Source organism: Bufo bufo, chromosome 9 (genome assembly GCF_905171765.1).
Source record: "Bufo bufo chromosome 9, aBufBuf1.1, whole genome shotgun sequence".
Classification (NCBI taxonomy): Eukaryota; Metazoa; Chordata; class Amphibia; order Anura; family Bufonidae; genus Bufo; species Bufo bufo.
In genome coordinates this window covers 135,147,666-135,172,574 of record NC_053397.1, presented here as the reverse complement: position 1 = coordinate 135,172,574, position 24,909 = coordinate 135,147,666, and the positions used below count along the sequence as shown (strand labels likewise).

The window sequence follows — 24,909 nt, the reverse complement described above, 5'->3', positions numbered from 1 at the left end:
ACACACTGTAATATGTGAGGTATATATTTATATATAATATTATACATATACAGTTAGTGTTTGTGTATATATATATATATATATATATATATATATATATTACACACACACACAGTGTTATATGACCTAATACATCATAACACACTGTATATGTATAATAGTATATGAGGTATATAAGGTGTGTAGGTTGTAGGTAAACTGTATATATCTACTATGACGGCGCACGTATATATTATTACCATAGCACTGTAATCTCGGCAGGCACTCTGGTTCTCCACTCTGCCCTACCTGACACTTTCCCGCCTCCAATGACATCAGCGTCGCCTACGGAGTTACGTTCGGGACGTTCAGGCAGACACGCCCACACGCGTAATCTCTCCTGTACTCCCGCGATAGTTGGCACTGGCAGCCGAAAGACATGGCGGACTCAGACTTCGGATGTAATAATGTAATAATAATTATTTTTGAAGGTATTACTAACATTTCCCATATGTCTACTTCATGTTCGGATCGTTTTGTGAATGCCATTTTATTTTTTAGGGACGTTAGAAGGCTTAAAGGGTTTCTGTCACCCCACAAAACTCTTTTTTTTTTTTTTTTTGGATAGTTAGATTCCTTATAGCGCGATATAGGAGAATATAATGCTCTTACTTACTTTCATGCGGCGATTCTTTATAAAACGAAGTTTTATAATATGTAAATGAGGGCTCTACCAGCAAGTAGGGCGTCTACTTGCTGGTAGCCGCAGCAGAAATCCGGCCTCTCGCCGTGTTGATTGACAGGGCAGCCGTGATCTCCTCCTCCGGCCGGCCCTGTCAGTAATTCAAAATCGCGCGCCTCTGGTCATTCGGCGCAGAGGTGAGGAGGCTCGTCTCCTCAGCACTCCCCTCAGTGCGCATGCGCCGATGACGTCTTCTCTTTCGGTGATGTCATCGGCGCAGGCGCACTGAGGGAGTGCTGAGGAGACGAGCCTCCTTATCTCAGAGCGCCTGCGCCGAATGACGGAGGCGCGCGATTTTTGAATTACTGACAGGGCAATGTTCATGTCTAATCTTCTGCGCCTGCGCCCCGCCGTGGTTACATCGCGCCTGCGTACACACCCAGCCTGTGTCTTCGAGGCCGCTGCAGCCTCTGCTTTATGCGCATGCGCCGGGGCACTTGAGTCGGGGAGATTTGTAGCCGCCGCCAGCAAAGTGAATATTGATGAGCTGGGCGAGGCTTCAGAACGGCAGTTGGGAGTTGCTGGCTGGGCGGCATTTTGAGATGAAACGCCGCCCCTTGGGCAGATTGGTGACGAGGCAAGCAGGTTATAAAACTTTATTTTAGAAGGTGGACAGGGGGGATACTTAGATGATTTTAATAGACTGTATAAGACCTGTAATGTCATATATATAACTAAATACTGCTGATTTGGCCTAGTCAGTGGTCAACAGCCCAAACAAAACTCAACTATTTATTACCCTGATTCTGCGGTTTACAGAAACACCCCACATGTGGTCGTAAACTGATGTAAAGGGCGCACGGCAGGGCGCAGAAGGAAAAGAGCGCGCATGGTTTTTGGAAGGCAGATTTTGCTGGATGGTTTTTAGATGCCATGTCCAATTTAAAGCCCCCCTGAAGCACCCTACAGTAGAAACTCCCAAAAAGTGACCCTATTTTGGAAACTTTAAATAATAAAGCATTTTTGAAAAATAAATTATGTTTGTGTGTGTCTATGATTGTGATCTGTATCTAAGGATCCGAGATTCCCCCATGTCCTAATCAATTGGATGAATAAATAGAATTATAGCAATCAGAAGTCACTGGGGGACCGCTCCCCGCATGTAGGAGGCGTATTAGGGGTTAAAACTGTTCACTGCATGGCTTTAAAGAAGCGCTATCGTGTCTTCATACCTCTAACAATCGCTAGAGGCCGGTGTCTTGGTGAATCGCGAATCGGACGTGACGTTTGCGTTCCACCAGACTGGAAGTAAGGTTGTGGCGTGCGTTCCATGGGCCGGAAGTGCCTGAGGTAGGGATCGAACCGATATTGATTTTTTTAGGGCCGCTGATACCGATAATTTGTCAACTTTCAGGCCGATAGCCGATAAATTTATACCGATATTCTGGGTATTTTTATTTTTTGAGGAAAAAAAAAAAATTCCTAACAAATCTGCCTGAAAATTAAGTGTTTATTGTTAACGTGTATTATTATTTATTTTTTTTGTAAATCTTTTTCATTTATATTAATATTTTTTTTTTTTTTTTTTTTTTTTTTTTTACTAACTTTTAGCCCCCTTAGGGACTAGAACCCTTGTCCTATTCACCCTGATAGATCTCTATCAGAGTGAATAGGATCTCGCACTCTCCTGCTGCTCTGTAGCTCTGTGCACACAGCAGCATGGAGCTGACTATGGCAGCCCAGGGCTTCAATAGCGTCCTGGCTGCCATGGTAACCGATCGGAGCCCCAGGCTTACACAGCTGGGGCTCCGATCGGAGGAGCAGGGGAGAGGGGATCCTGTGGCCACTGCCACCAATGATTTAGAACTGGGGGGGGGGGGGGGGCGCACTGCGCCACCAATGTTTTTACTATGGAATGGGGGTGGGGGGCGCACTGCGCCACCAATGACTAATACTAGGGGGCTTGAGCGCACTGCGCCACCAATGTTTTTACTATTGGGGTGGGGGGCGCACTGCGCCACCAATGATTAAAGGGAATCTGTCACTAGCAATGTTTAAAAAATTTTTTTTCATGGATCCATGTTTAATAAAGTACCTTTTTTCCATCTGTTTTCTTCTTTTCCATGTCAGTCTTGTCCTTTCTTCTAAAAATCGATTCTTAGGATATGCAAATGACGCTGTAAGGAGCCAGATGGTGCGTTTTTCTTTCTCCACGGTGCCAGGAACGCCCCTCTGAAGTGCCGTGCCCGCCTAATATGAAAACTACTAACGCCTCCATGTTTAGCTGAATCGCCTCCAGAGGCGCGGCTAAGTCCCTAACACCCGATCCTCTCTCGTCGGCGTCCCAAATCCCGCGCAGGCGCAGTGCCGGCGATGCCTGCGCTTGATAATACGGTGAGGGCAACAGCTTCAACATAGTCACTGGGCATGCGCCGGAGCCAGTGACGATGTTGAAGCTGTTGCCCTCAGCCGTATTATCAGAGCGCAGGCAATCGCCGGCACTGCGCCTGCGCAGGATTTGGGACGCCGACGAGAGGAGGATCGGGTTGTTCGCAGAGAGCGCGGCGCTGAGGAGGGGGAGTGGGAGGAGGAGGGGGGGGTGAATGTTGAGGACTAGCCGCGCCTCTGGGAGGCGATTCAGCTAAACATGGAGGCGTTAGTAGTTTTCATATTTAGGCGGGCACGGCACTTCAGAGGGGCGTTCCTGGGCACCGTGGAGAAAGAAAAACGCCCCTTGGGCTCCTTACAGCGTTCATTTGCATATCCTAAGAATCGATTTTTAAAAGAAAGGACAAGACTGACATGGAAAGAAGAACACAGATGGAAAAAGGTACTTTATTAAAACATGAAAAAAAATTTTTTTAAACATTGCTAGTGACAGATTCCCTTTAATGCTGGGGGGCTTGGGGGGGGCGCACTGCGCCACCAATGATTAATACTAGGGGGCTTGAGGGGGGGGGGGCGCACTGCGCCACCAATGAAGATACCTCTCTTTCACATACAGGAGGCGGGAGCTGGCTGCAGAATCACATAGCGGCTCCCCGACCTCTATGAGCGGTAGCTGCGATCGCGGCACCTGAGGAGTTAACTACCGCAGATCGCAGCTGCCGTTCATAGAGGTCGGGAGCCGGCTATGTGATTCTGCAGCCAGCTCCCGCCTCCTGTATTTGAATTAATGAAAGACTCATCTTCATTGGTGGCGCAGCGGCCACAGCCCCTCCCCCTCCTCTTTGTCTTCCGTCCTGTCCTTGGAGGCAGCGGCAGCAGCATCACAGGGGGAGGAGACACTGCTTCCTTCTCTCCTGTGCTGCGGAGGGAACACAGAACGCGCTGAGAGCAGCGCGTTCTGTGTTCCCAATACGTTATCGGTATATCGGCAAAATAGATGCCGATAACGTTCAAAATCCTCAATATCGGCCGATAATATCGGCCAAACCGATAATCGGTCGAACCCTAGCCTGAGGAGCGCAGATTTTAAAAGAACAGAATTTCCCATGTATGCCACTGCCATATCGACCCTGGGAGGAGGCAGTCACGTCAGGAGCTGGGAGCTAAATTGTAAGTGTACTTGAATGTCCCTGGATGTTGAAGTAAAGAGTATGACCTCGACTAAAGGGTCTCTCTGTATATATCCCTATCTGCATCTAGTACTTGCTTTTTACTATACATGTTGGATTACAGGTAGCAGCACCTACCATCAAAATAGGAGCTAGCGCGATACCCAGCCCTCATCTGATAAGGTCTGTTGTACCATTTTTGATTAGGACGTCTGCAATACTTATTTTAGACGACGAATGGGATAATGTACACTGCTCAAAAAAAATAAAAGGGAGGAGGCGTGGCCTGCTGCTGTCTGAGATGGCTGCTCAGTGAAAGAGCTCCGCACCACCATCCCTGATAACGCGTCCTAAAGCAAACTTAGCGAAGTGGAACAGAGGCAAAGACATCTTCCCGAGTTCCCCTACACCTAAGGGTCATGATGACCAGAAAAAAAGCGTCTCGCCCGGGTTCAGAAGGCTGACAGACTTCTTTTCAGCTCAGGAGCAGAAGGGTGAATTCCCGCCATTGCGACATGCTGCTTCATCAGCGCGCGAGAAAAAGAAGACGCCCGCTACTCATCTAGCAGGGGAAGCGCTTCTCGTCCCTCACAAGATATGAGACCCCAGAGGAAAGGGAAGAATACATACCTTCGCCGCACAGATACAACCCCAGAAGCGGAGATCACAGACATGATTCTGGGCAGGAGGAAGGAGCCGTCATGACTTCTTCGTTTTCCGGTGAGTGATACTGCAGCCGGCTCTAGCACAGCGGCACCCTTCCCCAGATAAGGCCCCAAACAACACCCTTAAACAAAGCTGCAAGTTTAGGGACTACACTGTCAGATCCCCTTCAGAACTTTATCTGGCACAGACCAGGGCAGTGTCGGAGAGCTCACTGAAAGCGATGATGACGGCGGTCATCAATCTCTCACATCACAGCTCCAACAAGTAGCTTCCACCATTACCTCTGCTGTGGACGACTTAGGTTCCAGGGTGAACCACATAGAATGCAAGATGGGGGAAACTAACCAACTCCCATAATAATCTTATCGATGCACACTATTCCCTAGAAGATGAAGTGGCAGGGCTGAAAGCTAAAATGGCGGGACCTGGAAGACCGGAATAGACGCAACAACTTGAAATTCAGAGGGATCTCTGATTCGATTAGTTTACCAATCTACAACAGCATCTAGGAGAAATGCTTTAAAGTAGTGTTTCAAGATAAAGACTCCTAATCTTCTTATGATTGACAGAGCTCAACCACCTGCCTAAACCGAAGCATCTTCCCAGTCTCAGTGCCTAAGATGTTATTGCACGTTTTCACTTTTACTGCATAAAGAAGAATTAGTTGCCTATATGAAGAAAAATCGCAATCTTCCAGCTCCCTTTCAGGACATTCAAATATTCGCCGATTTGTCGCAAAGTGACATTACAAGCAAGAAACAACTCTCCCCAATTACCAGAATCTGAGAGATCTACAGATTCCGTATAAGTGGGATTCCCGACGAAAACTCCTGATTCATAAAGAGGGGAAAACATCATATCATCAAAGCCCAGAAGAGGGTGAAGCACTACTTAAAGCCCTGGAATGTGGGGAGACCGACTTCGCCGACAACAGCAAAGAATAAATTTAGTTCCCATATTACTCCAGATTGGTCCACGGTGGGAGGACTGATTCTAGTAATTACGGCCCAGTGCGGTCGTTGTCCCTTTGACCATGTTTTTTTTCCTATTATAGGGATGGAGGATAGGGCCGGGATGTTTTCCCCAGATTTCTCTGGTCCAGGTTTTATATAACCCTCTCAAGACCAGTCATAAACAATTTCTGATTGTTTAACCCCAGTTTATTATGCAGCTGAATTAATCCTAATAATATATTCTCTTGTCCCTTTTGTCTTCCCTTTTCTTTTTCTTTTTCATTTTACAGATGGTCATACGACATTATCTCAATTTCCTACACAGGCTAGAGATGTAAGGTTTTTTCTATGTATACTACTTCAAGGTATTTTCATATTTGATGGCAGTTAAGGTACTATCTATTAATGCCAAGGGGGCTCAACTCCCCCTACAAAAGATCCTCGCTTTGGAAAGATGTTCGCTCCTCTCAAATGATATAGTCTGTGTTCAAGAAAACACATTTTGTCAGCGGCAACATCCAAATTTCTATAATAAAGAGTTCTCTACGGTGTTACTTGCTAATTCTGCTAAAAAGAAAGCAGGAGTAGCTATCGCAATAAAAAAACTCACTGGGCTTTCAAACTGAAAAAGTGATTTGTGATGAAGGCGGACGATATATAATTCTGGTAGGCCCTGATTGGTCCTGTAGAAATGACCCCTTGTCAATATTTATGCCACCCAACAAATCCCCAGTTAGATTTTTAAATTAAAAATCCTGAAAAAAACCCGTAAGGTGCAAAAAGGGTCTTTGATGATATGTGGGGACTTCAATATTGTCCCAGACAGGACCATTGATTCCTCCAGCTCAATAAAATATTGGCTCCATCGTTGGGACGGTGGATACGGGAAAACCAGCTATATGATAGTTTAGATGTTTAAATGCGAACTCAAAAGAATATAGCTTCTACTCTGCTAGACATTGGTCATTCTCCAGAATTGATCTATTTACTTTCAGACAGATCTCTCTTATCTAAGATCTCTAGCTCTTCAATAGGTAATACATCCTGGTCCGACCATGCCACCATCTCATGTTCTATTTCCCAAATTGTAACCGATTAACACACAAAAATTGTGGAGAAATAACACTATTCTTCTCCGTCATCCCACTTATAATGCACGTACAAAAGCAGCTTTAACAGAATACTTCTCCCTCAATAAATAGGAGATATCAGCAAGACATCACCTTTTCTATTTTTAATGGTTATGGAGCCCTTTGCAGAAATGATAAGGATGTCAGATAAGATTCGGGGTATCCCAGCAGTAACCGTCAACTTAAAATAGGGCTGTTCGCAGATGAGGTCATTCTATCCAATAACTGACCCCATTCCTTCCTTAAGGGCTGCACTCAAATTATTAAGAATTTTGGAGAAGTATTGTACTATAAAGGTTAATGAGACCAAGTCCCTGATATTAACTATCAAAGTCCCCTGCATCCTTGAGAGATCTTCTTGGAAAAAGAATTCCCCTTTTCATTGGGCAGAACACTCTCTATTACTTATTTAGGTGTCCTAATATGCTTTCCCCTCTCTAGAATTGTCGAGTGCAATTATGATGCGTTATATACTTCTCTTCAAAACTGACTTGACCAGATACTCCAAATAGAACTGTCCTGGCTAGGAGCGAGTAATAATATTTAAAATGATGATACTACAAAGATTCTGTATCTGTTTAGGACACTTCCTATTCCTATCCCTGCTTCAGTCTTAGCTAAATTTAAAACTCAAATGCTTTCCTTTTATATGGAACAAAGGTCTCACAGAATTGCAGCTTTTATACTTTAACAGTCACAGATCTCATGGAGGCCTAGGGGTCCCAAACCTTCAAGGTTATTACAACTCTTTTATCTTCAAACAGCTAAAACTTTGGTTTAGTCAAGAGCAATATCCAAGCTGGAAGCAAATAGAGGTTAGATCTTAACAAAGGGAAATCTCTCCGCTCGCTTCTTTTACTACATGCAATAGACAGGAAATTTCCGCTACCCACGGCACTGACAATGAAAGCTTCTATTCAAACATGGAAACTAATGCTACAAAAAGTTGAACCTACCTTACCGGTCAAAACTTTGCAGATCCCTATAGAGATTTTGCAATACTATATTTCAGACTTCTCGGTGAGCGGCTGGCGGAAAGCGGGGATAAAAGTATTAAATGATTTCTATACTGGAGATGCCATTAAGTCATTTACAAATCTGAAAACTTCATATAAACTACCGGACTCTTATGGCTACCAGTATACCAGAATAACCCATTTTCTAGCTAAGGGGCCTAAAAGAGAAGTCAATCTCCCAATGGTTCTTCTCAATACCCTACCTTGTACACAGGGAAATCCGCAGGTGCCCACTAATGTTATATATAAAATTGTGATAAAAGATGAACATTTTACAAAAAAAAAGCACATTTGCTAAATTGGGAAAAAGATCTTAAAATCTCTTTTCCTTTGGTTAAATGGCAGATTGCGATTAAAACTACTCATAAAGCCACAAAATGTTCTAATCTGGTGGAAGGTTATCTTAAACTTCTCACACGCTGGTACTTCACCCCAGTTAAACTAGCTAGATTCTATCCTAACACAGAAAATACATGTTGGAGGTGCCAAGTAATGCCTGGTAATCTGATACATATATTCTGGGAATGTGCTAGACTTCGCCCCTTTTGGGTGGAGATTAACCGACTAATAGAAGATGTCCTAGGACTAAATGTGACATTGTCCCCAGCTATGGCACTTCTATCATTAGACATTGATACAATCCCCTCGCAATATAGATCTCTAATGTGTCATATTTTACTAACGGCCAAATTATTGATTGCTAAGCATTGGAAATAGTTCATTCAAGGAAGGAATTTTAGACTAACAGAAAGGATTTCCACACATGTCATATTTGAACATCTATGGGCCCAAAGAGCGAATAGGTTAAAATATTTCTATATCTCTTGGTCCCCTTGGCTGACTAAGTTCCCTATGCCCCAGTAATCAATTTCCTTACCCAGCCCCTTGAGTATTAAACTGGTCTGGCCTGATGTGGCCTAAAATTATATAGGAAACTATATATCCATCGATGTTTTTCAACATTTCCATCTTGCTCATTTTCTTTTCTTTCCCCCCCTTTTCTCCCCTCATGACTCGCCTTATTCGTAACCAACTGTTCTAGTGTTATGGTTCCTTTCTTATTGTTACCCTAAGTTCTACGTTGGCAGCACCCGAGCGGGTGCCGTAGGACTTCCTACATTATAAATTTTTTTTTGTCAAATTACCAATGTGGTGGCTGCGTCCATCAAACATCAAGCTTATTTGTTTTTAGATCTTTTGAGTGGCTGCGTCCACAATATATTTACTGTCATTTATTATTCATTTTTGACAATAAATATTTCTTGAGAAAAAATAAATAAAGGGAACACTTAAACAACACAATGTAACTCCAAGTCAATCACACTTCTGTGAAATCAAACTGTCCACTTAGGAAGCAACGCTGAGTGACAATCAATTTCACATGCTGTTGTGCAAATGGGATAGACAACAGGTGGAAATTATAGGCAATTAGCAAGACACCCCCAATAAAGGAGTGGTTCTGCAGGTGGTGACAACAGACCACTTCTCTGTTCCTATGCTTCCTGGCTGATGTTTTGGTCACTTTTGAATGCTGGCGGTGCTTTCACTCTAGTGCAGGGGTGGGGAACCTCCGGCCCGAGGGCCGTATGCGGCCCACGGTATCATTTCATGTGGCCCCCGGCCCCCTGCCAGAACATAATGTGAAAATGCTTATGACCCCTTCCATTATGGAAGCGGTCATTAGCATACGGGAGGCACAGGAAGGTGAGAACAGCACTGCACTGGCTGTCCTCACCTTCCCTGGTCTTCTTTCAGCCCCACACTGTGTCCTGACACATCCAGCGTCAGGACGCAGTGCACGTAGACGTGCACTATGACCTGACGCTGTGCGGTGTGAGGTGACAATATAGTGCGGCAGGAAGAAGAACAGGGAGGGTAAGTGAATCTGCCAAGAGGCAGCGCCGTACGGAGCTGGAGAGGTAAGTTTATTTGTTTATCTTAAATACAGTATCTGATCTGATGTCTGATTGGGGCTGATCTGAGGCTAAAGGAGGGTGGGGAGGGTCTGATGGGGGTCTGATCTGAGGCTGGGGGTGTCTGATCTGAGGCTGGGGGTTGATAGGGGTCTGATGTGAGACGAGGGGGGCTGATGGGGGCTGATCTGAGGCTGGGGAGGGTCTGATGGGGGCTGATCTGAGGCTAGGGAGGGTATTATGAAGGTCTGATCTGAGGCTGGGGGGTCTTATAGGGGCTGATCTGACCCTGGGGGGTCTGATGGGGGCTGATCTGAGGCTGGGCGTCTGATCCGGGTCTGGTCTGAGGCTGGGGGTCTGATGGGAGTCTGATCTGAAGCTAGGAAGGGTCTGATTGGGGTCTAATCTGAGGCTTAGAGGTCTGATGGGAGTCTGATCTGAGGCTGATGTAGGCCTGGGGGGTCTGATAGGAGGCTGATTTCAGGCTGATGGAGGTGGGGGCAGATATTTTGCTGAGAAAGGGACAAAGGCAGGGACAGTTGCGAAGAAAGAGGCAGGGAGAGTGAAAGCTGGGTGAACCCCTCTCTGGACCCCCTGGGTTTAGCTTCCTGCCATTAATGTCAAATAAGTAACATTCTGAACTTAAAAATTAGACTGCTATGTGTGGTCAATATGGCGCCTGTATTGTATGTAATATACTGTATATATATAGTGCAGGCGCTATTTTGTGCTGCAAAAATACAGCCCTCTAGATTATTTTAATTGAAGTGCAATTTCTGTAACTTATCCCTAAGTCAATTATATGTTTGACCAAATACAGCAGTAAAAAATTTTTATTGAGAATTTTGTATGGCCCCCGAATGATGTTACAAATATCCAAATGGCCCTTGGCAGCAAAATGGTTCCCCACCGCTGCTCTAGTTGTAGCACGAGACGGAGTCTACAACCCACACAAGTGGCTCAGGTAGTGCAGCTTATCCAGGATGGCACATCAATGTGAGCTGTGGCAAGAAGGTTTGCTGTGTCTGTCAGCATAGTGTCCAGAGCATGGAGGCGCTACCAGGAGACAGGCCAGTACATCAGGAGACGTGGAGGAGGCCGTTGGAGGGCAACAACCCAGCAGCAGGACCGCTACCTCCGCCTTTGTGCAAGGAGGAACACTGCCAGAGCCCTGCAAAATGACCTCCTGCAGGCCACAAATGTGCATGTGTTGCCTCAAACGGTCAGAAACAGACTCCATGAGGGTGATATGAGGGCCCGACGTCCACAGGTGGGGGTTGTGCTTACAGCCCAACACCGTGCAGGACATTTGGCATTTGCCAGAGAACACCAAGATTGGCAAATTCGCCACTGGCGCCCTGTGCTCTTCACAGATGAAAGCAGGTTCACACTGAGCACATGTGACAGAGTCTGGAGACGCCGTGGAGAATGTTCTGCTGCCTGCAACATCCTCCAGCATGACCGGTTTGGCATTGGGTCAGTAATGGTGTGGGGTGGCATTTCTTTGGAGGGCCGCACAGCCCTCCATGTGCTCGCCAGAGGTAGCCTGACTGCCATTAGGTACCGAGATGAGATCCTCAGACCCCTTGTGAGACCATATGCTGGTGCGGTTGGCCCTGGGTTCCTCCTAATGCAAGATAATGCTAGACCTCATGTGGCTGGAGTGTGTCAGCAGTTCCTGCAAGACGTAGGCATTGATGCTATGGACTGGCCCGCCCGTTCCCCAGACCTGAATCCAATTGAGCACATCTGGGACATCATGTCTCGCTCTATCCACCAACGTCACGTTGCACCACAGACTGTCCAGGAGTTGGCAGATGCTTTAGTCCAGGTCTGGGAGGAGATCCCTCAGGAGACCGTCCGCCACCAAATCAGGAGCATGCACAGGCATTGTAGGGAGGTCATACAAGCACGTGGAGGCCACACACACTACTGAGCCTCATTTGTACTTGTTTTAAGGACATTAAATCAAAGTTAGATCAGCCTGTAGTGTGTTTTTCCACTTTAATTTTGAGTGTGACTCCAAATCCAGACCTCCATGGGTTAAAAAAATTTGATTTTTTATTTTTGTGTGATTTTGTTGTCAGCACATTAAACTATGTAAAGAACAAAGTATTTTAGAAGAATATTTAATTAACTCAGATCTAGGATGTTATTTTTGTGTTCCCTTTATTTTTTTGAGCAGTGTATATATGGTGAATTGTACCATCTACCTAGACACTGCAAAAAGTGTTATTGTATATATCTTGGGATCAACACTTTAACAGGTGTCACTATACTATCTGTATCACTGGAACTGAGACCCCCTGATGAGCCCTTGAATGGGCGAAACGCGTTGGAGCATTGCTTTGTACAACAATTATCTATGTTGTGGCAGTATCGTATATATGTTGTTTGTTTACACTACACTATCACTGTTAGGGTACATTCACACAACCGTATTTTTGGCTCCGCATCCGTTCCACAATTTTGCGGAACAAGTGCGGACCCATTCATTTCAATGGAGCTGCAAAAGATGCAGACAGCACACAATGTGCTTTCCGCATCCGTAGATCCATTCCGCAAAAAAGATAGAGCATGTCCTATTCTTGTCCGCAATTGCGGACAAGAATAGGCATTTCTATCATGGGGCCGGCTACATTCACACGGCCGGTATCCGTGTTTTGCAGATCCAAAATTTGCGGACGGCAAAACACATACGGTCGTGTAAATGTACCCTTAGGGTATTATAGGGAAAGGAGGGAAGGTACGCGGACAGGGAACCCCACCATCAGGGGCGACCCCTGGGCAAAGGTTAGAAAGAGTGTGTACTAGGGAAAGACTTCCTACACCAACCATCTACCTTCCAATACACATTGTACACTGTGTAAGTTTGTATTGTCAGTATGTCATAATTGTGGCGGATGCGATCATACAAGAAGAGTAGCCGGTTGGAGGCCTGCACTCGATGTATGACATCAAGCCACCATTAAGGGGCATTTATTTTAAGTATAAATAATAAAAAGTATATTTCTATTATGTAAGCCTCACAAAGTGACTTCAGACCTGAACTGGTCCCTAAAAATTGGGTTTTTGAAAATTTCAAGATTTGCTACTAAACTTCAAAGCCTTGTAACGTCCCCAAAAACTAAAATGTCATTCCCAAAATGATCCAAACTTGAAGTAGACATATGGGGAATGTAAAGTAATAACTATTTTTGTAGGTATTACTATGTATTATAGAAGTAGAGAAATTGAAACTTTGAAATTATTATTTTTTGATCATTCAGGGTGGGAGCATGCGTGCGGACGCACGCAGGTGACGTGCGCAGCTCCCTTCTGGCCGCCAAGCTCCCAGCCCTATGTGAGATGAAGTAGACGCCGCTCTGCCGTCTCATCCGCCGCGTTGCCGCCTTGCTGACCTGTCTCTTGGCCGCCTGGCCGTCCTTCCTCCCTGCGTGTGAGACGCCGCCTAGTTGTCTAGAGGCCTCACTGGTCACATTTAATACTGGGAATCCGCACTGGCCACCAATGAATATAGAGGGAGGGGGGCCGCACTGGTCACATTTAATACTGGGAAAGGGAGGGAGGGAGGGGGGGGCCGCACTGGCCACCAATGAATATAAAGGGAGGGGGGCCGCATTGGTCACCAATGAATATAGAGGGAAGGGGGCCGCACGGCTCACATTTAATACTGGGGAGGGAGGGGGGGCGCACTGGCCACCAATAAATATAGAGGGAGGGGGGCCGCACTGGTCACATTTAATACTGGGGAGGGAGGGGGGGCCGCACTGGCCACCAATGAGTTAAATACAGGGGGGGGGGGGGGTGTTTGCCCCCTGCTGCCTGGCAGGACCTGCCAGGCAGCAGTCATGTACACAGTTCTCAGTATATTCTAACTTGAAGCATCCCCATCACCACGGGAACACCTGTGTTAGAATATACTGTCGGATCTGAGTTTCACGCTCTAACTCAAATCCGATGGTATATTCTAACAGAGGCGTTCCCATGGTGATGGGGACGCTTCAAGTTAAAATATACCATCGGATTGGAGAAAACTCCGATCTGATGGTATATTAATAGGGGACTCCTGACTTTACATTGAAAGTCAATGGGGGAGGGATCCGTTTGAAATTCCACCATATTGTGTCAACGTCAAACGGATCCGTCCCCATTGACTTGCATTGTAAGTCTGGACGGATCCGTTTAGCTCCGCACGGGCAGGCGGACACCAAAACGACTTTTTTTTTCATGTCCGTGGATCCTCCAAAAATCAAGGAAGACCCACGGACGAAAAAACGGTCACAGATCGCGGACCTACGGACCGCGTTTTTGCGGACCTTAAAAAAAACGGTCGTGTGCATGAGGGCTAACATGGTTATAAGGGAAAATAGCATTCTGAATACAGAATGCATAGTAAAATAGCGCTGGAGGGGTTTAGAAATAAAAATAATTAAACTCACCTTAATCCACTTGATCGCGCAGCCCGGCTTCTCTTCTGTCTCCTCCTTTGCTGATTGCAGGAACAGGACCTGTGGTGACGTCACTCCATTTCTATGGGGCCTGCGTTACATGAAAAACGCACAAAATAGAGCATGCTGCGATTTTCACGCAACGCACAAGTGATGCGTGAAAATAACGCTCATGTGAACAGCCCCATAGAAATGAATGGGTCGGGATTCAGTGCGGGTGCAATGCGTTCAACTCATGCATCGCATCCACGCGGAATACTCGCCCGTGTGAAAGGGGCCTAAGAGAAAGGAGTCAGTTCATTGATATAAAAAAAAAAAAATTTAAATTGCGCTTACATAACAAAGTATTCAATGATGTTTCCAGCTAAGCTATGGGTCGAATGGGAAGATAAAACCAGTTTTTTTGATACTGCAGAGGCGGCGGGGTGAATGGATCAGAGGAAAAATAAACAGCTGAGGTGAAAAATGGTCTGGGGAGGGTCTGGGAGGGAGTAATGCTAAGTAAGAGAGCCAGGGCTAGATGCCATTCTGGGTCATTCGGCAAGGGTGGGATAGGGGTTGGGTTGTTATCTGCTTGTGTTTTTTTTTTGTTTTTTTTCTCTCCTCTTCTTCTCCTCCTCTCTCTCCCGGTCATCTTCTCCCTGCCCCCTTTTCCTCTCTTATCGGATTAGACAAATCAGGTAAAAGATAGTTAGTATTAACTAGCCGTTATGAGAGTAGACTCATGGAATATTAGGGGCTTGAGTAGGGGCGTAAAGAGAGTCGCTGTGCTTGATGCAATCCAAAGGGCATTAGGCTACTTTCACACTAGCGTTCGGGGCTCCGATTGTGAGCTCCGTTTGAAGGGGCTCACAAGCGGCCCCGAACGCATCCGTACGGCCCCAATGCATTCTGAGTGGATGCGGATCCGCTCAGAATGCATCAGTCTGGCAGCGTTCAGCCTCCGCTCCGCTCAGCAGGCGGACACCCGAACGCAGCTTGCAGCGTTCGGGTGTCCGCCTGGCCGTGCGGAGGCAAACTGATCTGTCCAGACTTACAATGCAAGTCAATGGGGACGGATCCGTTTGAAGTTGACACCATATGGCTCAATTTTCAAACGGATCCGTCCCCCATTGACTTTCAATGTAAAGTCTGGACGGATCCGTCTGAACAACTTTCACACTTAGAATTTTTTCTAAACTATAATGCAGACGGATCCGTTCTGAACGGATCTAAACGTCCGTCTGCATTAAAGGAGCGGATCCGTCTGTGCAGACACCAGACGGATCCGCTCTCAACGCAAGTGTGAAAGTAGCCTTACATGCCATAATTTGTTTACAAGAAACACATCTGACAGATGAGAAAAGGCGGGGTAGATAGACCATGGATCCAGTACGCCTTCCATTCAGTTTATTCATCATATGCAAGAGGGGTGAGCATATTAATACATCGCAATATAGATATCAAGGTGGTTAAAACTGTGATAGATACACAAGGTTGTTACGTTTTTATGGACTGCATACTGGAAGGAAAAGCATGGTTGATAGCAAATGTCTATATACCTCCGCCCTTTAAAACAGATGTTTTGCTAAAAATACACGATCTTGCGATTAGCGCGGGGGATAAATCACTTTTGGTAATGGGAGACTTTAATAATGTAATGGACGGTATTATAGATAGATGTAGAATAGGTAACACACAGGGAAGGGGTACGGACACCAAGTTAAAAATTATCACAGAAGAGTTGGGATGGATTGATATTTGGGGGATAATGCACCCAAAGTTAAAGAAATATTTATGTTTTTCAAAAACACACCGGAGCTCATGACAGATTGATTTGGCTTTCACTAATAAATTTACACTGGATATTAAACGAGTTAGGTATGGTCAATGCGGGATTTCGGATCACAACCCCATAAATATAAATATAAATAGGGAGGTGGGGGAAAAAAAAAAAAAAAAAAAGAAGGGGCATGAATATAAACGTAGGGAGGATAAATATAATGGGTATACATGATAAGGTTTTGGAAGAGATTAGGGAATACTTTGATATAAATGAGGGTTCAGCGGCAAATAATATGGTCTGGGATGCTGCAAAGGCCTTCATTAGGGGGATTATCACAAAATACACAATATTACATAAGAAAAGCCTAAGGAAGAAACTACTAGCATTAGAACAAGAGGCGGAAAGGTATGAAAAAAAATATGTTGAAAATCCCATAGAAGTAAATTACAAAGAATTGATGGATAGAGTTACTAAAATGGAAGATGAAATGTTTCTGCAGGCTGAACAACAAAAAGTAAATTATGTGAGGGACAACTACATCTACGCACATATACCGGGTAAAAAGTTAGCGGCCTTGGTTGCAGCACAGAAAAAAAATTATAATTATATCCACTGTTTAGTAGATAAAAAATCACTGAACAAACGGCCAAAATAGAACTATTTAAGGAATATTTTGGGGATATAGATATAGATATAGATATATATAGTAGTAAAATAAAGAAAAAGATGTAGCAACTTTTTTTGGGATAAAATTACTATCACTACTATAACTCCAGAACAAAGGGGAAGTTTGGAAACACCAATAGACCCTGAAGAAGCGGATAAAATACTATTAAAGATCACCAAAAATAAGACGCCGGGCATAGATGGTATCCCGTTTGAAGTGTACGCCCAATATAGAGAAAGAATGATCCCGAAACTACTAAAGATGTGGACAGCATCGAGAGAGTCAGGTAAATTGAACGACTCATTGAGGGAAGCCTTAAATCACACTCATCTTAAAGCCCGGGAAAGATCCAATGTTACCAGATTCATATCGCCTTATCTCACTGATTAATACAGATAAAATACTGGCAAAGATTTTGGCAGTTAGGCTTCGGGGGGTAATGCTAGGGCTTGTGCATGAGGATCAGGCGGGATTTATGTCGGGCAGAACCACAATTGAAAATATTATGAGGTATTTTGTGAACATCCAAATGGAGCCCACAAATAGTGGTGAGAGAATGATCCTAACTCTAGACGCCTCAAAAGCCTTCGATACCATAGAATAGCCCTTTTTAATGGCAACTCTGAAGAAAATGGGATTTGGTGAAATATTTATCTCCTGGGTTAAGCTACTATATACTGATATATCATCGAGGGTGATACTGACTGGAGAACACTCTGAAGGCATACCTATTCGCAGGGGGGTTAGACAGGGTTGCCCCCTCTCCCCCTGCTATTTGCTATAGCTATGGAACCCATGGCAGACTTGATTAGGCAAGATAAAGATATTGAAGGATTTAGGTATAGACCTCATGAAGAAAAAATTGCTTTGTATGCAGACGATATTATGCGGTTTGTGGGCTCCCATGGATCACTTACCAGGATCTTTGAGATTTTTGAAGAGTACAGCGAATATGCTGGACTCAATATAAATTGGTCTAAGTCAGCCTGCATCCCGATTGATCCCCTGAATGGGTTAATACCGGGTCAACTGGAAATCAAGAGAATAGATAAACCCATACAATATCTAGGGATTCAAATAACGCCTAATCCTTAAGACTATGTCCAGTTAAATGTAATACCTAAAATACAAGAAATTAGGAAGAAAGTAGAAGAAGTAGTATAGAAAAAACTATATGTTTCAATGGCAGGGCGAAATTCACTAGTGAAAATGTGTATTCTACCCTCCATGAATTATATCTTATGGAATGCGCCGGTAATAATTCCTAAAAAGGTTTTTTTTTAAATAACTTCCTTACTGGCGGATTTAATATGGCGTGGAAAAAAAAAAAACGTGAATTGAATAAGAGCACAAATATTGCAGATTCGAGAGAAGGAGGGTGGATTATTAGCCCCGGATAGGGTACTATATTTCCTTTCTGGCCACATTAGAAATATGATAATATGGAGTAATTCACAAAGATATAAAAACATGGTAGCAGGTATTAATAAAAAACTGGATAAATGCAGTAATTTTCAAGTGGTGGAAGCCGACATTTTGTCACAGCAGCAAATTAGTAAAATACCGCTATTTGGGCTATGGACTAAAATCTATAAAGAAGCAAGAGAACTGTGGCCCCAGACTAGATTACACACAGACCCCTTACTGTGGGATAACATACTTCTCACAGAATTGAAGTCAATTAAACAGAAAATTTGGTGGAAATACGGAATCTTCAGACTGGGACAGGTATGGAAGGAGGGAGGCATAGTCACATACTCAGATCTTAAAAATGAAGGTGGGTTTGGGAATAGGGACTTGAGTCTCTTTTACTTACAACTGAAACAAGCTCTACGAGTGTCGTTAGGTAGGGGGACACAAATTTATACCCTCCCATCCCCCATAGCTAATATTTCTAAATTAAACAACAGGAAAGAAATTGGTGTCCAAGATATATGAAAGTCTGTTATACCAAAAATAAAAATAAAGTGCAGTTAACTGCCTAATGTATAAATGGCAGGATGTTCTGGAGCCTCAACGGGAGAAATTTTGGGAGAAGGTGATAAGGGCCAAAAATGGTGTCTCAAATAATTTCTCCCATAGGATTACTCAATTTAATATATCTGCTATATTACTCCCCTAAAAAGCTGATGAAATATTATAAAACCAAGGAATTTAGCTGCAAAAAATGGGCAATTAGGAGTGGACGACGTGCATATACTTTGGACATGCACGAAGATCAGAGAATTTTGGCAGAAGGTGCACAAAAGAATACAAGAATATCATGGGTTTAGAGTTCCTTGGGAATTTGAAACTTGTATATTGGGGAGGATGGATGAGATAGAGTCCGCTAAGTATCGAGAGATAGCATCCAAACTTTTATTCCAAGCCAGGAGATGTATCATAGCACATTGGGGAGATAGCGTGGTCCCGGCGGTCAGAGAGTGGGAGAACCAGGCTAGAGTCTCGTTTGCCAGAGAGAAATTTCATTTGGTATCTAGGGGAAAAAAAAAAAGCTAGATTTGATGGGCTCTGGCAGAAATGGCTAAAAATGACTTGAGATGGGAGGTTGGAGGGGGGGGGGGGGGGGGGGAGGAGAGAGCTTCTGAGCAACCAGTGGGGCGGGCGGGAATATTATATCTTTGTATAATTGTGGATATGCTGTTGCTCATTGTAAAGCAAATTAGAATGTCGATTGTATTAAATTTGTAAAAAACAAAGATTAAGTATAAAAAAAAATGAAATTTGCAATTTTTTCCAAATTTTTGGCAAATTTGGTATTTTTTATAAATAAAAATGCATTTTTTTTTACTTCATTTTACCACTGTCATGAAGTACAATATGTGACAAAAAAACAATCTCAGAATGGCCTGGATAAGTAAAAGCATTTTAAAGTTATCACCACTTAAAGTGACACTGGTCAGATTTGCAAAAAATGGTCTGGTCCTTAAGGTGAAATAAGGCTGTGTCCTTAAGGAGTTAAAGTGCCCAAACCCGCAGTCGTTTCCTCCCCTGAATAGTCGGGATGTCAGGGGAGAGTGAAATAGTGAAATTACCCTCATCAATAGCTCAACACAGAATGAAGTCTCCAACTTTCTCCAAGGATCATTTGAGCATTCTACTTCCTCCCTTGTGGTTTTGCAGCAGGGTGGATTTGATTTAAATCAAAATGATTTAAATCATGATTTAAATCACTAGTCAGTAAGGCTTGATTTAAATCATAGTTTTCTACATAAAGACTAATTCTTGCTGGTATAACTTATAATATGCAAGTAGATGAAGATTTAAACAACTTTTCATATTAGTTTGAATAGGTTGATTCTGCATTCATAGGTTTGTAGAAGTTAGGATTAAGGTATTTTTCTCAACTCTGTTCATGTTATAACATTTTTGCTGTGAAGAGGCATGTGATCTCTGCTGAGTCAAATTCAGTTTTGAGAACTGCAAAAGTAAACCAAGCATCTGTGATAATATCTTGTAGGCAGAGAAACTGCCCAATAATCTTACAAAAACCTCTGGAAGAGCATGATATTGTGAATGGATTAATGGAATTTATTTACCAAAAAATTACACATATAGAAACATAGAAACCTAGAATGTGTCGGCAGATAAGAACCATTTGGCCCATCTAGTCTGCCCAATATACTAAATACTATGGATAGCCCCTGGCCCCATCATATATGAAGGATAGCCTTATGCCTATCCCATGCATGCTTAAACGCCTTCACTGTATTTGCAGCTACCACTTCTGCAGGAAGGCTATTCCATGCATCCACTACTCTCTCAGTAAAGTAATACTTCCTTATATTACTTTTAAACCTTTGCCCCTCTAATTTAAAACTATGTCCTCTTGTAGCAGTTTTTCTTCTTTCAAATCTTCTCTCCTCTTTTACCTTGTTGATTCCCTTTATGTATTTAGCAGTTTCTCTCATCTCCCCTCTGTCTCATCTTTCTTCCAAGCTATACATGTTAAGGTCCTTTAATCTTTCCTGATAAGTTTTATCCTGCAATCTATGTACTAGTTTAGTAGCTCTTCTCTGAACTCTCTCCAAAGTATCAATATCCTTCTGGAGATATGGTCTCCAGTACTGAGCACAATACTCCAAATGAGGTCTCACTAGTGCTCTGTAGAGCGGCATGAGCACCTCCCTCTTTCTACTGGTAATGCCTCTCCCTATACACCCTAGCATTCTGCTAGCATTTCCTGCTGCTCTATGACATTGTCTGCCTACCTTTAAGTCTTCTGAAATAATGACCCCTAAATCCCTTTCCTCAGATACTGAGGTTAGGACTGTATCACTGATTGTATATTCTGCTCTTGGGTTTTTACGCCCCAGGTGCATTATCTTGCACTTATCAACATTAAATTTTAGTTGCCAGATTTTTGACCATTCCTCTAGTTTTCCTAAATCCTTTTCCATTTGGTGTATCCCTCCAGGAACATCAACCGTGTTACAAATCTGTGTCATCAGAAAAAAGACACCCCTTACCATCGAGGCCTTCTGCAATATATATTAAACAATATGGGTCCCAGAACAGATCCCTGAGGTACCCCACTGGTAACAAGACCTTGGTCTGAATATACTCCATTGACTACAACCCTCTGTTGTCTGTCCCTCAGCCACTGCCTAATCCATTCAACAATATGAGAGTCCACGTACAGCCTTATTCTACATAATTAAAAAACTAATCTTTATTTAATGATGGAATAACCTTTGGATGGTAATATATTTTCCTCAAAAAGCATTTTCTATAAAAAAAAATCTGATTTAAATCAAAAAAATCCGATTTCTTTTAAAAATTTTTTTAAAAAAATCATTGATTTTTATCCACCCTGTTTTGCAGTAAAATGGTGTTGTTCGTCTGAAGAAACCTGAAACGCTCTGTATTTGTTTGGCAAACGGATTTGTGGGAAAGTTGTAACTAAACCTGTTCATTACATATCGAACATTTATGTTCTGCTAGTATTATCTAAATATTTTTCACTTAAATTGGACTTTAATAAATGAGCCACTTTATACACCGAGGTTTTTTAGGAATTTTTTTTTTTTTTTTTAACTTCTCTGCCTTCTGGGGGGTTGGTATTCCTGCCAATGTATCACACTTATATGTATATAAAGCATAGCGTCTGTATTATGTCCCAGTGTATGTGAAGAAGGGGATCCATCCCCAAATAGTGTTATATTATTGGAGTAACAAAGGATCTTTCAGAACTATCACTGGCTGGTGCCCGTGCCTTCTTTTTCCTACAGGTGTCACTAGCCTTTTACTAGAGATGAGCGAATCGACTTCGGATGAAACATCCGAAGTAGATTAGTATAAGACTTTGTTCCAATACTGTACAGAGCAGGAGCTCCGTACAGTATAGAATGTACTGGCTCAGATGAAGCGAGACTTCGGATAATAACTTCAGAAAATTAATTTGTACTGTAAAAAATCTATTTACCGACCTCGGGTTCGGTTCCACAAATTAATTTATGAAGTAATTGAGCGAAGTCTCGCGAGACTTTGCGAAGCAATAAGTTCGGCTCATATGAGCTAATATATTCTAATACTGTACGGAGCTCGTAGCGAATCGACTTCGGATGTTTTATCTGAAGTCGATTCTCTCATCCCTACCTCTTACAACTGCATTAAGCTGGGCCGCGACTAGTGTTGAGCGAGCTACTGTTTTTAAGTTCAGCGTACAAGCTTCGGGATATCTAAGAAATCCGTTATGGGTTCTGCTTCTGTGGTAACGGAATTCTTAGATAACCTGAAACTTGTACGCTGAACTTGAAAACAGAAGTTCGCTCATCCCTAGCCGCAACCATCAGCTGTTTGAAGAGGAGTCTGCTCTTCCTGTTTATCGGTGGTGCAGTGTAATGAAAAGTACCATTCACTTGAACAGAGCGAGTACTTGTAATTACACTACTCCGCCGCTCCACAGGAGATGACAGGCAATGTAACAACTAGGAAGCAGCGCTCACATGGAGCTCCGCCTCCTCGTCAAACAAATGATTGTAGGGGCTGTGGGGTCTACGCCGATCAGATATTGATCAATATATATGGCAGAACATCTCATCCATACGCTGAGAAAAAAATAAATAAATCAAGCAGTATAAATTGCCCTGTGGTGTGGATTGGAAATCTGCAGCATATCAATTCGTTCTGCAGATCTTCATCCTGGATTTCACCATTTATGAATGCAGGGCATGAAACCTATGGCAAAAAACGCAAGTAATTCATGTGGGGTTTTTGCTACGATTTTGTGTGGATCCACAGCAGACATTTCCAGTGTATTTTACATCCAGGTCATGTGGGACCTAGTCACACAGGACATAACAGGATTGAAAGACAGGGGGAAATGATTCTCCCTTTGCCTGTTTTTCACGTAGAAAATTGCAAATCCATTTCATTAGGGCATCACCCCATCAAGAATGTGCAAGAGACGCCAATCATGAATCAGGGTCATAATTTTCTTCTGAAAATATGACTTCAAAGAGAGTCAATACTGACAAGCAATAGTGCAGCAGCACACAAAGAAAGTGCTTGCTCAGCCCCAATAATCGCTGCAGTGGAGAGCGCTCCATTCAGAGTGTGGGGGCCTAGATGACACCTAACAATCCTGCAGAGAGGCCATAAATACTTCTCATGGGATAACATCTTTAATAAAGTTTATTTTAAAAAGAAAACATATACAGTAAAAATAAGGAATAAGGTGAATGCCAAGCCCCAAAATGTAGGACAATGTGTTCTATGAACAGTCCAGATCGCAGTGGAATCGGCTGGATATGTAATACTATGCTCACAACAATTCTTGTAGAGTTATTTATCATATCCCAAAACACTGACAGATGGGATGCCCTATCAAGTCCCACATCTGTCATAGAGTGAGGCGGCGCCCCTCCATGTGAACGGCTAGCTTACCTTTCCTCAGAGGCGAGCAGCAGCTCCCGGAACTCGCACATAATCTATGCAATAGATGCTAGCTGCATAGCTAAAGAAGCGACTTACCAGGAGAGAGGCAACGTTCAACACAGGCATCTTATCGAAAGGCTTGACTACAGAAGCATTACGCGCCATATTACTCAAAGACTAAGCCAGTGAGCTTGAGGTCATGTGACAGGCAGAAGTCACGTGAGCAGTCCAGCTCTACTTCCGGGTTGTTTCTAGTCTAGTTCGTGAATTAACGGAATGCTTTAGAGGCATTCCGTTTTGCATGCAGTCATAATACAAGGGTTGTGACTAAATTCCATGACTGGGAGGGACCTGGTCCTCCCCAGTCATGGGATTTAGCCGGCTCTGCAGCAGCTGTCTATTTCCCATGACTGGTAAGGATCTTTTGGCCCCCTAGTGGTGAGGTCCTCCCTAGTCATGGGATTTAGCCGGTGTTCTATGAATAAACCTTAAAGGGAGTCTGTCACCACATTTGAGCATATTAGACTGATCAAATAGCGTTATATGTGCCACCCAGAACTTAAAAACGGTACCTTTGTTGTATCTAATGGAGATTTCTTTCAGCCAAAAATGAACTTTTACGATTCTGTAAATGCGCCCTCTCAAGTGCCCAGGGCGGTGTCTCAATCGTCCGAGCCCCAGGCAGCACCTCCTCAACGGCTCATAACCCCGCCCTCCGTGTGCCTCTGCCCACCCGTTTACTCTCCCCCTCTCTCCTTTTCCACTGCGGCTGCGCGGTCAAATTCGTAGCGCAGTGGAAAAGGAGAGAGGAGGAGAGTAAACGGGTGGACAGAGGCACACGGAGGGCGGGGTTATGAGCCGTTGAGGAGGTGCTGCCTGGGGCTCGGACGATTGAGACACCGCCCTGGGCACTTGAGAGGGCGCATTTACAGAATCGTAAAAGTTCATTTTTGGCTGAAAGAAAACTCCATTAGATACAACAAAGGTACCGTTTTTAAGTTCTGGTTGGCACATATAACGCTATTTGATCAGTCTAATATGCTCAAATGTGGTGACAGACTCCCTTTAAGTTATAACCAAACCTTAAAGAGGACCTTTCACTTGTAAAAACTATGTGAACTAAGTATGCTGCCATGGAGAGCGGCGCCCGGGGATCTCACTGCACTTACTATTATCCCCCGGCGCCGCTCCGTTCTCCCGTTATGCCCTCCGGTACCTTTGCTCCTTAAGTTATAGTAGGCGGGTCTTCCA

General features: G+C 43.7%; 1 protein-coding gene across 2 annotated transcripts in view; it reads right to left on the bottom strand.

The window, feature by feature from the left end:
* CENPM (centromere protein M) overlaps positions 1-23,866 on the bottom strand; it is a 433,445-nt gene extending 409,579 nt beyond the window's left edge. For both annotated transcript variants that reach the window (XR_005774194.1, XM_040407185.1), the window contains exon 1: positions 23,755-23,866. Coding sequence is in view for 1 of the 2 variants with exons in the window: in XM_040407185.1 (XP_040263119.1) it covers positions 23,755-23,823 (69 nt within the window). In the remaining variant the exon portion in view is untranslated. The remainder of the gene's footprint in view (positions 1-23,754) is intronic.
* Positions 23,867-24,909: the final 1,043 nt, after the last annotated feature.